This window comes from Pollicipes pollicipes, unplaced genomic scaffold (genome assembly GCF_011947565.3).
Source record: "Pollicipes pollicipes isolate AB1234 unplaced genomic scaffold, Ppol_2.1 Scaffold_5724;HRSCAF=6776_pilon_pilon_pilon, whole genome shotgun sequence".
In the NCBI taxonomy this organism is placed as follows: Eukaryota; Metazoa; Arthropoda; class Thecostraca; order Pollicipedomorpha; family Pollicipedidae; genus Pollicipes; species Pollicipes pollicipes.
In genome coordinates, this window is record NW_023596746.1 from 15,661,123 (window position 1) to 15,678,165 (window position 17,043).

The window sequence follows — 17,043 nt, forward strand, 5'->3', positions numbered from 1 at the left end:
GATCATATTCCACGCCATATTCCTACCACATAAAGATGTCATATTTGCCCACCACATCGACCAATATACAAACGGAACGAAAACAAATCCGACCCGAAAAAAGAAACGCCGACGTCCATCAATCTAGCAGGAGACTGATAGCCAACTGCCAGTTGGATATGCCGGGGTGTCACGATCGCCTCAAAACTTGGTATGCATGACCTTGTCGACACGCTAATTCCAAAAACCACTGTCTTTGGGGTGGGATTTTGCGTGACTTCCGAGTTCCAGGGCGCGAAACATCACCAGATCGACGTTGCGGGGCGTTTCGATTGCCTTCAAATTTGGTGTACAGGGCCTTCTCAACACGCTGATTCCAAAAATCCCTGTCTGGGGTGGGATTTGGGGGTAACTTCCGAGTAACAAGGCGCGTAGCATCACCAGATCGACGTTGCAGGGCGTTTGGATTGCCTTCAAATTTGGTGTACAGGGCCTTCTTAACACGCTAATTCCGAAAATTCCTGTCTTTGGGGGTGGGTTTTGGGATTGGGGGTGGGATTTTGCGTAACTTCCGAGTTATACGACGCGTAACACACCAGTTGAATATTGCGGGGCGCCTCGATTGCCTCCAAATTTAGTGTGCAGGGCCTTCTCAACACGCTGATTCTGAAAATAAGTGTCTTTGGCGTGGGATTTCGTGAAACTTCCGAGTTACACGACGCGTAACACCCCAATGTAATATTGCGGTGGTCTCGATTGCCTTCAAATTTGGTGTGCAGGGCCTTCTCAACATGCTGATTCCGAGAATCCCTGTCTTTGGCATGGGATTTTGCGAACTTCCAAGCTGTACGATGCGTAACACCCCAGTTGAATCTGCAGGGCGTCTCGATTTGCTCAAAATTTGGTGTGCAGGGCCTTCTCAACACGCTAATTCCGAAAATTAGCGTATATGAGGTGGGATTTTGCGTAACTTTCGAGTTATACGACGCGATACTGGAGTGTTACGCGCCGTATAACTCGGAAGTTACGCAGCATCTCACCTCAAAGACCATGAATTTCGGAATCGGCGTGTCGAGAAGGTCATCCACACCAACTTCTGAGGCGATCGTGACGCCCCGATATATCCAACTGGCAGCTGGATATCAATCTGCTGCTAGATTGACAGACGTTGCTAGATCGACGGACGTGAAACGCCGGTTGATCCGCTGGGATGGCCTTGGCGCGTCAGTATCGTGCCAGCAGATCGTAGGCCGGGGTTCGCCGTCGTCCGTTGTTGCTGTCGTGATTATTATGTTTTGAAGGTATGATGATGAGATTTCCACTTGATATTGTTGTTGCATGATTATTTATGATGTTTTATGTCTTACGGACGTCAGTTGGTAGACACTTACAATTCAGCGTCTCGTACCAATGTGAACAATGACCGAGTGGCAAGTTTACACTACTGATGCCAGGTTTTGGTTTATATGATAAAAGTGACTATATATATATATGTATATATATATGTATATATATATATATATATGTATTTAGACATCCATGTTCCATCTTTTTAAGGTAATGGAGGAAGGTAGTACCACCGATTTGGCATGTCATTGGCCAGCAGGAAACTCAGAGTAAATAGTACTAACCAAATTGCAATTTATGAATATGTCGTAGGTAAAATATACTTCTTTCCTCATTCAAAGTTGCTGCCTCCTTCTACTTAAAATGTCCTAAGAATTTTGTAGCTGTCTGGTGGGATCAAGTAATGCCCATTCCTGTCTTGGAATCAACAGATATGAGCAGCATTGACTGACAAAAAGTGGCACCAAATGCAAAGAGCTTATTTTATTAGGCAAATGGTGAAAAGTGACAACTTTAAAGCAGATTGGACTATTTCACATTTGTATATTGTTTTAAACTGAGCTAATCACTTCAGACCACTCCCTGCAGTTCAAATTTATGCCCTTTTAGAATATTGCAGCTCACATCAAAGGTAGATGCATGCACACTTTTGCTGATTGGCTCTGTTTATCCTAAGGACACATAGTTATTAATGATAACATAAAGATATCAGATGAATCTCAAATTAAAACATATAACCATTGACCTCATGTCATTAATTCTGATATTGACTTCATGTCAGGACACTTTTTCCTTAAGAGTACATCAGCATGAATCAGCACATCAATAGGCAGCAATTGGTCAGTCAGCTTAAAGGGAATGTTTTACATTTGAAGATATTGAAGCAATCATCAGACATGACAAAATGAGCTGACTTTTGGTGTACTATTCATGTGCTTTTTAAGTGGAAAGCCTGTGCTGAACAGCACAATTTTCTATTCAGTAAATATCCTCTCAAATGTCTCGTGGTTTGATTCCGTAATCACAAATGCCCAGATATACCTTCCATGTTTTGTCATGTCTGATGCTAACTGAATTATTGATGATAATCACAAATGCCCAGATATACCTGCCTACATTATTATTGTATTTATTGGCCTTGACTGCCACATGGCTTATGGAATGGCAGGATTTGAATGATGCTATTAGGATGTCGCGAATGCTAAGGTGACTCTGAAATACTCTCCCCAATATACCTTTCCCCATTTTTCCCATTTGGGTGCATAGCTTAGGAATTAGAAGGGCTTAGGTCTTAAGAAGGACAGGATTGTGAACAGCATTGAAAGGTCTTCAAGATGGCTATTTCAGTTCAAAACCCCACATAAGTGTGGAACACTTCTTAGTCCTGTAAAATGCAGGTCATGATCACTTGACATATTTTTTGATACATAATACTGACATTTTGGCCATGCTGCTAGCTTGACAGAGACAAGATGGTAGATCAAAAACATAAGAACAGCATAGAAACCTATGATATGAATGGAAGTAAAAATATGAAATCACTTGAATATGCAAGAACATCATGGGATTGCCCAAAATAAGCACACATGATGGTTGTCTGGTTTATCAAGTACTTGAATAAACAAGCCACCTTACCACAAGTTCTAGTGTTAAAGTTAGTCAGACTCAGACTCAGCAGGAAGTCTAACACAGGCACTCTGGGAATGACTGTTAAGTCATAAAACAGTTCCAGGATGTAGTCAAACACTGGGTTATTGGGCAGCCCTCCATTAGGCAGTGAAATTGTATTATGTGGAGCCTTTGCACCTAATACAATACTGATTGATACAAGTGAGTCTTTTCCATCATATTTGACATTTGCCAAAATGTCCTACCATGTGCAACATTTCCTTTTAAACATTGGGATTGTCTGTCAAGAGTGTCAGTACCTGAGTACTGCTCTGTTAATCATATTTCTTGGTGTGATATAATTGGTATCAACACTTTGGATAATCATCATTATCAGCCTTGGGCCTTGCTGTTATTGAACCAGCTTTTTGGAATAAGAACAAAGGAAATCTGCATGTTTCACAGATGAATTGGATAGATATTCAGGTTAGCATTTCAGCATGCCTGAATATCATTGGCATTTCATAATTTCAGCAAACAATTATGTCAGGTTCAAGCTCAGTTGAAGTGAACTACAAATGCATTATCAATGTGCATTAAACATTTGCACTAAGACATTCTGAAGGAGCATCCTAGGAAGGCTATTGTGCTGTGTTATTTTGTTGGTATGTCTGATTAATGTTATCTAAATAAGTAAGGTCTTTTACACAAATGGATGTAATGTGACAGGTGTGTGTGGTTATGCTTTGCGCATGTGAGATATGTACCTATGAATTATTATGTGACCATTTTGGCTGTTCAGCTAGTGTTTCATCTTCTGCAGAGGTATGGAAAGGATAAGCTGACCCACCTTGTCTCATGGCTAAACCATCTATTGGAATAATAACTAGCAGCATTTGCCTCATCACCAGTGTTTTGCAATGTTTTTTTTGTCATTTTTACCGTGGCTCTGGGAAGTGTAAAATCTGAGCTTTACTCTCTAAGTGTGTGTTTATTACCTAACTACATTTTAGCAAAGGCACCAAAAGATGTGTCACATACTGAGCCCAACCAGTGGCTATGTGATTACTAAGGGAACAGTGTTGTGGGTAATGTTAGAGAGCTGTTGCAGTAATTAAGTATGTTACTTCAAAACTTCCCATAGCATGTTTTCAATCATGGCAAGAATAATGTAAGGAATCATAATTAGTAATATAATTGTAATTAGGATGTCATTTAAGCAAAATTGTATCATGAATAACAGTTTTGTGTGTGTTTGACTAGCCTAGAACACTGTCCACCTCTCTTTCACAGTGACATCAGTTCTTGTCAGTGAACTTGGTGAAAAACAAGTTCAGAAAAAAGAACAGAAAAAGTGAACAGCAGGACTCTGGGATAACACATTTTAGTCCACCTGGCACAAACGCCAATCTTCTGCCCGGAGTAATTACCGGCTTGCACCTTCATCAGCTTGCAGTTGTCAGACAGTGTCTGCCAGTAGCACCTGAGCCCTGGCCATGGAGTGGTCCCAGTCCGACACCTCTCCAATGACGCCGCGCGGCGGCCGCGGCCGCAACCGCAACCGCGCGCATCCGCTTCTCGCCGCTGGTCGGCTTCACACCTTCGCCGGGCCGGGTGCCCGACTTCACGCCCTCGCCGGCGGCGCGTGGCGCCCGTTGGTCCAGCACGCCGCGCGGCAGGGGTGGCTTCGGCTCCGGCGGCAGGGGCGGCTTCGGCTCCGGCGGCAGGGGTGGCTTCAGCTCCGGCGGCAGGGGTGGCTTCAACCGTGGCGGTGGGGGCGGCTTCAGTCCCGGCGGCAGGGGTGGGTTCGGCACCCCCGCGCGGGCGCGGCGGTCATGGCGGCCAGGGCGGCCTGTGCTTGGACGAGACGTTCGTGCGCTTCGCCACCGAGAACCCGTGGGCCGAGCTGGAGCGGAGCAAGGGTCTGGACTCGGCGCTGGGGCCGCTGAACACGGCCGGCGGCGCGCGCGGTCCCTCTGCCGCTGCAGTGCCGGCGTCCCCGCAGCACTCGCTGCCCGTGCCAGACGACGACGACAGCTTGTGTGACGGCAGCCGTGGTGAAACGAGCCGAAACGTCGAGCGAACAGAAACACCGTTGGATCGCGTCAAGGCGACGTTTATTTTTTTGCGAACTAGTCCTCTCGCTTGTGTTCATGCATCGGATGTCACGCATACTGGGCTGCGGCCATTGGCGCCAACACACCGCATTGTTGGGTATGTTCTGCGCTATGTTTCTTGTCATGCTGCTCTGAGCGTGTGGATCACATTTTTGTGGGGTTACTGTGGCCCATCAGTATCGTTCTCATTTTAAAATATGTCGGCGAAGAATCCCATTGGTTTACATTTCTGGTGCCATCTAATGGTGTTTCATAGCAAGCACATTCGGCAATACACGCTTTGTTTGTTGCCTCGAACGACTTGTGATCTTTAGATGCTCCACCTGATGTGTTCTCACAGCATGTACGATCGTGTATTGTTAAATACAACAACAAAAAAGGTGTGTGGCATCTGCAACTTGGAAGTGAACGATGAAGGGCTCTCCGAAACGTCGTCAGATTGACGCTGTTAATTGGTAGCATTGCCTTCTAGGATTTCATCGATGCTTTTTGTTACAGACTATGCCAATGAAGTGCAAAACGGACTGCGGGAAAAATGCGATCCTTAAGGTAATAAGTGGCAATGATCCGCTTAATTTAATAGTTTCGATTAGCAACGTTTAGTGGCTTGATGTACTTCACATTTGGGGGCACTGCTATTTGCTTTGCATTAAGATTGTATTGGGGATTACGTTTGTGCCATATTACTCCTGTTTTGGTGATTTCTTTAAAGCGTGTGATTTCTTCAGCCTTCATGCATATTTCGCACGAGGTCGCCACATGTTATATTTCAGAAAGGAAGACAAAGAACTCGCGTCTCCCTCCCTCATCTACCTAGAGGATTCGCCATCACTACAGGATCATCACCGTGCTAGGGCAATTTGCTAGGTACACTAGCAATTGGCGTCGGAAGTTTTCTTGCTAGGTAGACGAGCGACTGACTTCGAAAGCTTTCTTGCTAGGCACACGAGCGACTGATGTTGAAAATTTTCTTGCTAGACACACGAGCGATTGACGTCGGAAGTTTCCTTGCTAGGCACACGAGCGATGATGTCGGAGGTTTTCTTGCTAGGTACACGAGCGACTGACGTTGAAAATTTTCTTGCTAGGTACAAGAGCGGTTGACGAAAGTTTTCTTGCTAAGTACACGAGCGACTGACTTCGAAAGTTTTCCTGCTAGGTACACGAGCGACTGACTTCGAAAGCCTTCTTGCTGGGCCAACGAGCGACTGATGTAGGAAGTTTTCTTGCTCGACACACGAGCGACTGATGTGGGAAGCTTTCTTACAAGGTGCACGAGCGATTGACGTCGAAAGTTTTCTTGTCAGGTACACGAGCGATTGACGTCGGAAGTTTTCTTGCTAGGCCACACGGGCGACTGATGTGGGAGGCTTTCTTGCAAGGTGCACGAGCGATTGACGTCGGAAGTTTTCTTGTTAGGTACACGAACGATTGACGCCAGAAGTGTCCTTATTAGGTACACGAGCGACTGACGCTGAATTTTGTTTTGCTACGTACACGAGCGATTGACATGAAAAATTGTGTTGCTAGGTACACAAGCGATTCATGCCGGAGGTTTTCGTGCTAGGTACACGAGCGACTGACGTTGACAATTTTCTTGCTAGATACACGAGCGGTTGACGGAAGTTTTCTTGCTAGGTACACGAGCGACCGAGATGGAAAGTTTTCTTGCTAGGTACACGAGCGACCGATATGGAAAGTTTTCTTGCTAGGTACATGAGCGATTGACGTGGGAAGTTGTCTTGCTAGTCACACGAGCGACTGATGTGGGAAGTTTTCTTGCTAGATACACGAGCGATTGACATCGGAAGTTTTCTGGCTAGGTACACCAGCGACTGATGTGGGGAAGTTTTCCTGCTAGGTACACGAGCGACCGACGATGGCAATTTTTTTGGTAAGTACACGAGCGGTTGACGGAATTTTTTTGCTAGGTACACGAGCGGTCGATGTGGGAAGTTTCTTACTAGACACACGAACGACTGATATGGGAAGTTTTCTTGCTAGATACACGAACGATTGACATCGGAAGTTTTCGTGCTACATACACGAGCGACTGATGTGGGAAGTTTTCTTGCTAGGTATACAAGTGACAGACATCGAACGTTTTCTTTTTCTTTGCTGCCGAGGCTTTCCATCCTCCATCAGCTATGAAAAATTGATAGATACGCGAGCGAGTGATATCAGAGGCTTTCTCCTTCTCTGCTACCTGATCTTGTAACCTGCACCAATGACAATTGCTCCTCAGTGTTTGGACCAAGTGCCAGGTCCAAAACGGCTTGGCCGGTGATTGGTGCCCTCACGGGACGCGAGCCTGGAGAGACTCCCGTTTGTGTCGCCGGTGTGCGATCCGGATGTGAGTGCTCTGCTCGGAGCGACCCCATACCCGAATGTGAGTGCTCTGCGCGGAGCGATCCAATATCCGGATGTGAGTGCTCTGCGCGGAGCGATCCAATATCCGGATGTGAGTGCTCTGCGCGGAGCGATCCAATATCTGGATGTGAGTGCTGTGCTCGGCAGCGACCCAATACCCGCATGTGAGTACTGTGCTCGGCAGCGACCCAATACCCGGATGTGAGTGCCCTGCTCAGCAGCAGCCTAATAACCGGATGTGAATGCTCTGCTCGGCAACGAGCCAATACCCGGATGTGAGTGCTGTGCTCGGCAGCGGCCCAATATCCGAATGTGGGTGCTCTGGTCGGAACGACACATGCCCGGATGTGAGTGCCCTGCTTGGCAGCGAGTCAATACCCGGATGTGAGTGCTGTGCTCGGCCGCTACCCAATACCCGAATGTAATTGCCCTGTACTCGGCAGCGACCCAAGACGGGCGACGCGCTCTGTCGCCAATGCTTCTTCTGGGCGTTCGAGACAGAGGTGCATAACACGGTGACAGCGGCCGGCCTGTTCAAGCGCGGGCAGTACGTGGCCGTGGCGGCCAGCGGCGGCAAGGATTCCACTGTACTGGCTCACGTGATGAAGGAGCTGAACGAGAGGTGAGGGCGGGGCCCGGCGGGACGGCGGCCGCGTGTACCGCCCACATGCCCCCCGCCACGCGCTGCGCCCATCTATAGCAGCACTGGTTCGCAAGCTTAGTTGTTTTGGTTGAAACGTGTACCAGGATAGATTACTAGGGTTTTTGGTATTTTCGTAATGAACACTAACTCCACGCGTTTTAGTGAATAGTACATTGGAATGTAAGTGAACAGACTTGTTACCTTACGCTTTCTTCACTGGTTGGCTCTCGTGTTCCCCAGATTTACGAGCCTTATGTACCATTTCTCGAGCGCTACCTGACTAGACCGCTCAGGTTGCCTCTGACTGACCTAGCTTCTTGTGATGACCTTACGTCTGGCTGCTGACCTGCCCTCTGTCGTAGCCCTTCGAGGTAGAGCCGAGCTCAGCAGAACATTACAGGACCTATGGAGCGGAGCCTGAGGCCCTGATGCAGATGACAGTATCGACTGCACCCAGTAATGTGTCCTGTGCTAGACACCAGACGCCAAGCTGGCTTGACCTGACCTGGTCTGACCCGGGCCGGCGCTAGGTACGACTACGGTCTTCGGCTGGTGCTGCTCAGCATCGATGAGGGCATCACCGGCTACCGCGACGACAGCCTGGAGACGGTGAAGCGGAACCGAGACCAGTACGGCCTGCCGCTCACCGTCCTTTCCTACCACGACCTGTACGGCTGGACCATGGACGACATCGTCCGTCAGGTCAGCGCCTAGCGTCGCCCGCGGTCGACATCTGCCGGCTGCTAATGGTGACGGTGCACCGCCTGCTTATGTGTTCGGCGATTAAAGCAATGCAAACAACAACTTTTACTGAAGAACTGAGACGGGGTGCACAGCCTAACACGCCAGATGAGGACGATAGTCCGACAAATTATTCCGTCAGCAAACACCAGCGTTCTTAGCACTGAACAGGCGCACATGCAGCGCCGTGGCGGTGAATGCTGCAGCAAGCGGAAATTACAAACACCAAACCGACGCACGGAACAACGTAGAAATACCTGCAGGGCTCCATTGAATTATGCGTTCATATTCAGTGGGCAACCTGTCACCAGCTTGTGATGTGTCCGTGGTTTTCCGAGACAGTAGTCAGTGTCAGCGTCGAGCACCTAGCTTCGTCTCAGAGCGCCTTGCCGGCAGGTGGGTCTACGAAACACTGCACGTTCTGCGGCGTGTTCCGACGCCAGGCGCTTGACCGTAGGGGCGCGGCGCTGCTACGCGGTCGACCAGATCGTCACCGGCCACAACGCCGACGACATCGCCGAGAACCGTCATCATGAACGTGCTCCGCGGCGACAATAGCGCGCCTGCAGCGCTGCACCGCCATCTGCACGGTACGTGCTCTGATCTGCACAGTACGTGCTCTGATCTGCACGGTGCGTGCTCTCATCTGCGCGGTACGAGCTCTACTGATCTGCACGGTACGTGCTCTCATCTGCACGTGACGTGCTCTGATTGCTCATCTGCACGGTACGTGCTCAGATCTGCACGGTACGTGCTCTCATCTGTTCGGTACGTGCTCTCACCTGCTGTAGTGCTCTCATCTGCACAGTACGTGCTCAGATCTGCACGGTACGTGCTCTCATCTGCTCGACACGTGCTCTCATCTGCTCAGTACGTGTCCCCAACGCACGGTCACGGCAAGTTTGCGTCCTTTGCACAGCACGTCTCCGTCATTTGCGAGGCATGTGTCTGCTATCTGCATGGAGCGTTTTGTACGGCACACATGGCCATCTGTGCGATGCGCATTCTAATTATCGCGACGAACACCATTGTGACCTCTAAGCCCTTTCAGTGAATGTGGTCAAAAGATTTTACTGGCCCACGAAAGCAGATGTATTCCTGTAATGCTGGTACAGGTACCTGAAGTCATCACCATTACTTCACTACCCCCCCCCCCCCCGGTGTACTGCAGCTTGATTATTTTCAACATAAGAGACAACATATATATATATATATATATATATATATATATATATATATATATAAAGGTGTGCTGATCACATTCTTTGAACTCAGTGAAGAGTGCATGCACTTGGGTCTCGGATACATTGGTTTTTTTTGTGTTTAAACAGAAAGATTATGTTATATAGGGTCGCCCAAAAGGATTGGGGATTGATGTCCGGGAGATCACGTGCTCGAATAACGCGGGTGCTCATGGTGGGTATGAAGTTCTACGGTGTTAAGTGTGCGATTGGGGGCGAAGGCGTCATGAACATGTGTCAGGGCGTCATGCCACGAACAAAGACAGTCGGCTGCATGGTGTCTGAGCTCTGATGGCCCATTTCCCAAGCAGGGACATGGTCGGGTCCACGATTCACATTGGTCGGGCTCTTGTATCGTTCAGGGCGCAGAGTGCCTAACAGAGCACTGTGGTCATTTTGTGTCAACGCGGGCCTCGAGTCGGTCAGGGGAAGATTGCTTGACAGGGACAGGGGGAGGGAGGCCGACTGGGCAGAGGGTCTCTTGCGTTGGTCGGCCCAAGTGAAGTCTATGTGTAATTATTTGACCACCTGCAGCGAACAAGGATGTTGCTGCGTTAATGACGGCTCATGCGTTGATCTAAGGTCAACTGTGCGGGTCAGAATGGCCCCGCGTCAGGGCACGGACCAATGTGATGTGATGTATCCCTCTAAGGGCCTCCGGATCGGCCAGGAAATGACGCCAGGTGTCGCCAGAGTGACGGCCGGAAACACACCGCGGTGGGACAGAATTGCCCTTCAGCCCTTGATCGGGAACAACAATGTGACCCGTAATGTTGTACTCATCTCTACCGGAAATATGGGTCTCATTATTTTTGAAAATAGTGGTCAAAATGAGTTCGAACTGCATGACGCCATCCCATGTTTCCCTGAGGACGTCCATTATTTTGCAGAATCAACTGGTGAAAGTAAATACCATCGAAAGGTTTGACAATGCGCGCTGAGTGCCGATAGTGTAGTGAATAACAGGCCTGCCTTACCCAGTGCTCGTTTGAGAAACCTTAGGTACGGCGGCCTCAGTTCCGCGCGGTGCCCGTCCTTCCAGCCAGGCTGAGAGGCTGGCGGCGCCATATAGGCCCAGCAGCTGAGCGCGTCATACAGCTCCAGTGACGCGCCCGAAATCTCGGAGAGCAATGATATCGGTGGCTTGGTTCGCAGTTTCCATGAAACCGAACGGCGTTGGCCACTGCAAGTATCGCTAGTGGGCGGGCACCGAGCGTGCAACAATGACTAGCGAAAATAATGTTTTTGGATGTCTTTCAAAACTAATTCATGCGGTTCAAAGATGATACTGGGCGAATCCTTTTCTACAACTTTGAGGTTGTCTTCGAGACAGACTAAAAAATACAAGCAACACGGGGAATACAGATTTTACCTTAACTCTTTCAGTTCCACCACCAGATTCCAGCACCACTTCACGGTGCTGTAAAGACCAATGCGTTATTGTCATCAATCTAAAAACCGCACAGATGAAATAGACCTCTAACCCGGAATACATCTAAATGGGTGATATGGTGTCCCAAAAGCGTTCAAAGACACCTCTTTAAGATGCGTCACCATTTTCGTTCACCTGTTTGATCATGACCTAGTATTAGCCGCAGAGCCAACGGCGCGTGGCCTGAGGGGACTGCAACGCCTGGCGTCGAGTTTTGGTGTTACGGAAATATACGGGCGCGCATGCCTCAAAACTGCGCCACATAATTTATACCACTAAACAGTTCTGACTGAATGTTGAACCATATCCAGACAAACGTGGCGTGGCCGTGTTAATACAAATTTTTGACCCATTTTGGATATTCAATCTACAATCGCGGATCCCTACTATCTCTGTACAGCCCGGGAAAAAATTCTGACAAAGTTTCAGAGTTTTTATCGGTTTAAAAGAGTCTACTGGGGTCGTTGTAAGATGAGGAGCGTTGGCGATTTATGTCATGCGGGTATTTACATCGTGATGTTGCCAGTTATTTAGTATAAGCTAAGGTGGAATTGATCTCGCGTTAGCGTCTGCTCATGTTCCAGTAATGAAAGGACAATGTGTAATATATGCTTGTGTATGTAGTTAAACTTGTATATATAATATGTAAGTAAATGTCTTCATGTCTTCATATCTTCAATAGCCAATCGGCCATATCCGGCGATTTTTTTTGAGGGGGTGGGGCCTTTTACTCTCAGGAGGCCCTTTGTCAACCCTCCCCCCCCCCCCTCCTGCCAAGGCTCTGGCTGCGCTCCCTGCTCCAGGCCCTGGAATGGATCCGAGTAGAAAGGTTAGTTAAATTGCGGGACGTTACCAAAATCCGTATGGCCTCAAACTGCCAGAGCGGGCCCCGCGAACTGCGCGGCATGTTTAGTGCCAGGTCCTTGGCGTCCACCGCGCCACTCACGCCACCGGAGCAGCACGGCCGAGCTGCCAGAATGTTGGCCGGCGCGCTCACAGAGGGGTTTCGATACCGAACGTCGTCCTCGTGAAATGGACTGCCGGTCGGTGTAAGTCATGCTCACTGTCCTCCCTCACGCGTGCCGTGGGGTGCGGAAACAGCTGGGGGGGGGGGGGGGAGATTGGATATTTGGTGATCTGGCTGATACGCATTCCTATTCGCATACCGGTTTTGCCTTCACATTTTTGTGGTGTTTCTAGTTGTGTACATTATGTTCTTAGTACTTTTAACAGTAATCGTGTACTTGGTTTGGTATTTATCTGCATTGGCATGAGGCCATGAACATTCTGTATTGTTTTCTACGCCATATACTGGACGTACATCCGGTTACATACCATTTTTATATTAAATACATGCATGCATACAAACACGTACGCACATACATAGATACAAACATGCTTACATACACGCACACATGCATATTTTAAAGCCCTTCATTAGTCAAAGCCAAACTGTATTAGTCATAAGCCATCAGCTGATGAAATCGGCTGACCGGCTGACCGTGACCAACCATGGAAACATCAAGTGTCGTGGCTCATTCTGACGATATGTAACAGCCAACTGCAGCTCATTTTGTCGTATCTTCTACGAGTTTACTTAGCCTAAAATGACATAATTCACCATGATCCAGACGCAATGAATGCACATGTGTACCATGCCTAGGTTGCAAGGGGTGTGCGCGGGAAGACGGCTTCACGTATACAAAAATGAATAATGAAAAGATGTCCCTAAGTCCAGGAGCGGGGGGAGGCACAATGTGGCGTGCTCCCCCCCCCCCACCCACTTTGACGAAATGGAGAGTGGGTGCCATTCAGCGGAAGCCAAGTGAAGCCATTTTAAGCCCAATACACCGCGGCAATACTGCAGCGTGCGTGAGATCGATTAAGCCATGGTCGGGGCTCTGTTCTGGCAACATTTGCTGGCCTGTGAGCCCAGTACGCTTGTCTTGACAGCACCACAGCTGAATAGTATGGTAGAGGATGGAAGTGGTACTAAGGCTTATGGTTCACAGCCGGTCCTGCGATGTCTCACGGGGTCAGTTGGATGACGTCAGCCAGCAGGGGCGCAGCCAGGATTTTGTTTTAAGGGGGGGGGGGGGTCAGAGCAGAGCCCCGGTTACTAAGCGCCACGCCGATATTTTTTTTTACCTCTCTGGAGTCTTTTGTAGCGACAAAATCCGGCCTTCAGGAGGAGGTCTGGGTGTATCATGCCCTTTCCTGGCTGCCGCCTGCCAGCGAGGCAAAAATTAAGAATTCACCCACTAAAGTGGCAAGACGGTCTCAGTCAGCAAGCGACAGATCCCGTCTGGGGAGATGACTGTCTGTCCTCGATGTCCTGGATAATGCCCATGGGTGCCGGCTAAACTCGAAGTGCTAGCTCACCGTCTGGTTGCAGCCGCAATACGTACAGATTGCGCGATGCCGCCGGACGTGCAGCCATCAGCCAGGGATGTTATCGTGTGGTCCAGATGTCCAAATGTGCTGTTGTGTGTTCGCAGTGTGCTGCGCGCGCGTGCGTGCGTGTGCGTGCGTGCGTGCTTGCGTGTGCGTGGGCGCGTGCTTGCGTGTGCGTGCGCGCGCCGTTTGAGGTGCCATTAGCTCTGTAATTTGGCGTATGTGGTTCTGAAACCCGGCCATTAATTCTCTGTTCTTTTTGCCGAGTGCAGGGCTACCGAGGGCTCCATTCCTCGCTCCAAGCCATTCAAGTACACGTATGAGAAGGAGATCGTCATGTACGCCTACTTCAAAAAGCTAGACTACTTTTCCACAGAGTGCATCTATTCTCCAAACGCGTACAGGTTCGTGCCGACCGGGTCATGAAGTTAGGTCTGTTTGTTCAAACAGCCCTGACGCTACTGACCGTTTTGCTGCTGTGTAAGTGCAAATGCCCGACCAACTGTCTGGTGTACATCAAACAGTGGTACACATCATCATGGTGTTCTCCAACATACACGATAAGTCAGCGAGTTATCTCGGTTGGTTCTGTACAGGCTGCACTACGCCGTAACGTGTACCCGAATCGGTATGTTCTTATTGGAGCCGGAGTGTCACCGTATGACCTTCAGTACGGGGATTCGTGAACCGGCCTACATCGCGGTGGATCCGTGCCCGTCTGTCACGTGCCCACCTGTTATGTTCTGTCGCCAGGGGGCACGCGCGAGCCTTCCTGAAAGACCTAGAGGCGATCCGGGCGACATCTATCATCGACATCATTCACTCGGGCGAGAGCCTGGCGGTGCGGGACGCCGCGCGGCTGCCCGCCCAGGGCACGTGCACACGCTGCGGCTACATCTCCTCCCAGGCCGTCTGCAAGGCCTGTGTGCTGCTGGAGGGGCTCAACCAGGTCAGTTCGGCTGCGCTCGGCTCCTCACGGCCGTGCAGACAAGGAATGCACGCTACCGCCCCGAACCGACCCGTATGGTCGCTGGGCCGACGCCGCTCTCCCAGAAGGGCTGGAGACTGGCTTCGTCTCACGCGCGCACCCTTAAACAAGTCCGGACAAGTTGCCCGCATGTCTGTGCTGATGAGCTGCCGCCCGTGGCCGAGGTCTCGACTGGGCCGGTCTCGGCCACCACTGCCTGCCGCCGCTCAGGCGCCTGGCGACGACGGCCGCCTGCTGTCGAGGCGTGTGGTCCACCGGCAGCTTGTCAGCACCCGGCCGATATCCAGAGGGCGTGCAGCTCGCTGTGATGGCCGCGGTCCACTGATTCATCGCCGCCCGTCTTTCACTGTAGGAGGGCAGCGCGGGCGGGGGGGGGGGGGGTGATGACCTTTCAACAGTGGCGAACACTCAGCCGCTGCCGTATTCAGCCTTTTAATGCTCGCGTGCCTAAGCCTTCAAACCAAACGCATCTAATTGTGGAAATGCTTAAAAGGCTACCAGATCGCAATGGGACGCGTGGCGATGTCACTGTTCGATGTTTCGTTCGTTCGCTCGCGAGCGGGCCTGTCACGGACACACTGACGTCTGACCTGGCAAGCCTGGTATAGAAGTGTCTTGCTTATTGTAGTGTTTTAGACGGTTGCTGGCATTTCGTTGGATTGCGGTTTAATGCGTTGGCTACAATTATTCTCGAAACGCCAGTTCACGTATTTCCATACGCTCTGGCAATGTGGGCTAGGTGCGATAAACACATGAGTGTTAAAAGTGCGTGGTACCTTGCTTCGGATGGCGTGTGTGATGCTCCATGCTGGTGATACATACCATGCATACCAAACAGGTGACGATAGACTGGTTTTTGTCGTCGTTGGGCTTGACGATGCACTCAGCCGCTGAGGCTATATGGCGTCGCCTGCCTCTCACCCTGGCAGGAAGGGCGGGCACCGGGGAGAATCGAACCCCGTACCTCTGCGCGTAAGCACGTTAACCACTGCGCGTCTGATTTCCCAGACGCGCAGCCTTTAACGCAGACGCGTTAACCACTACGCTAACCGGTACCCTCACATGCTGGTTGTTACCGCCATGCTGCTGGTGATACGGTATATTTTTCGGCGAACACCTTTGTGCCCACGATCCTGTACATCCTGTACAGTTTGGTATCGTACCTGGCTGTCATGCTTACTATGGTGTCTTCACAGGGCCAGCCACGGCTGGGCATCGGGAAGTGCAGTAAAGTGCGCGAGCGTCTCCAGCAGGCAAGGAGGGAAGTCGGCCCGGGAGACGCACTGAAGGCCGGCGAGACGCCTGCCGCCTGTGGCCAGTGTGCGACGCTCCGGAGACGCGGACGGCGACCAAACGACCGGGCCGTGCCGCCTTCGGAAACGAGCCGGGCGGACAGGCCCCACAACACTGCGACCGGCGCAGCTCGCTGCTGTGGGGGTGCAGGCGCTTGTATCGCCGACGGTGCCTGTGCTCGTGACATGCCGTGATGTGGTGCTGTGGCAGTACACTGTACGCAGGCCATGTTAGTGTTTCTCTGGGTGGTGGTGACTTGAGTTCGGGTTCGGATCAGGGCATTGATGCTGCAGTTATTATTTTTAATTTTTGGTCATTGTTGGTTTCATGACCGGCTTAGAAAATTATACCAGCATGCCTACCCTTTTCTTTTTTCCCAAGTATTCAAATAACTACGCTCCTGGCTGAATGTAAGCCTTAAAATGGTGACGTATGAGCGACAGCATTGTGAGGAAACCTTCACACTAACGGCAAATTTTAGACATGAATACCGATGTACAAAACAAAGGGTTTGCGGAAGGGCCTTAACCAGTTGGTAGAGGAATACAAGCACCCACCGGTCGTCGGTTTGCTTTGCTAGTGATAGCAAACCGACGACCGGCTGCTTTGCTAGTGATAGATGGTTGGGAGCAAAGAGCAGACCTCGTTCTCCTCATGTTTACCTTCGAACGGGCTAGAAACACCTACCAAGGTTAGACGACAGCGCTGTTAGGCACCATTGCTTACCGACGGTTCCTGTCTGCTGTGACGGCCTGTCGACCTGACTGACCATCCCTCGGCCGCCCACCGACCTGGTCCCGACCAAGGCTACTAGGTACCGGCTACGTAGAAGTGACGTCATCATCGGACTAAACAATATGTGAAAGTAAGGCAACGTGTGGAGGGCAGGT

The 17,043-nt window shown here is 50.2% G+C and overlaps 1 protein-coding gene and 1 pseudogene across 1 annotated transcript in view; one reads left to right on the forward strand and one right to left on the reverse strand.

Annotated features, from left to right (window-relative positions):
• LOC119102714 (uncharacterized) overlaps nucleotides 1–3,794 on the reverse strand; it is a 16,473-nt gene extending 12,679 nt beyond the window's left edge. The window contains exon 1 of the mRNA XM_037226173.1: nucleotides 3,785–3,794. Within this exon, the coding sequence (XP_037082068.1) occupies nucleotides 3,785–3,794 (10 nt within the window). The remainder of the gene's footprint in view (nucleotides 1–3,784) is intronic.
• A 1,755-nt stretch (nucleotides 3,795–5,549) lies between these two features.
• Nucleotides 5,550–16,413, forward strand: LOC119102715 (cytoplasmic tRNA 2-thiolation protein 1-like; annotated as a pseudogene).
• Nucleotides 16,414–17,043: the final 630 nt, after the last annotated feature.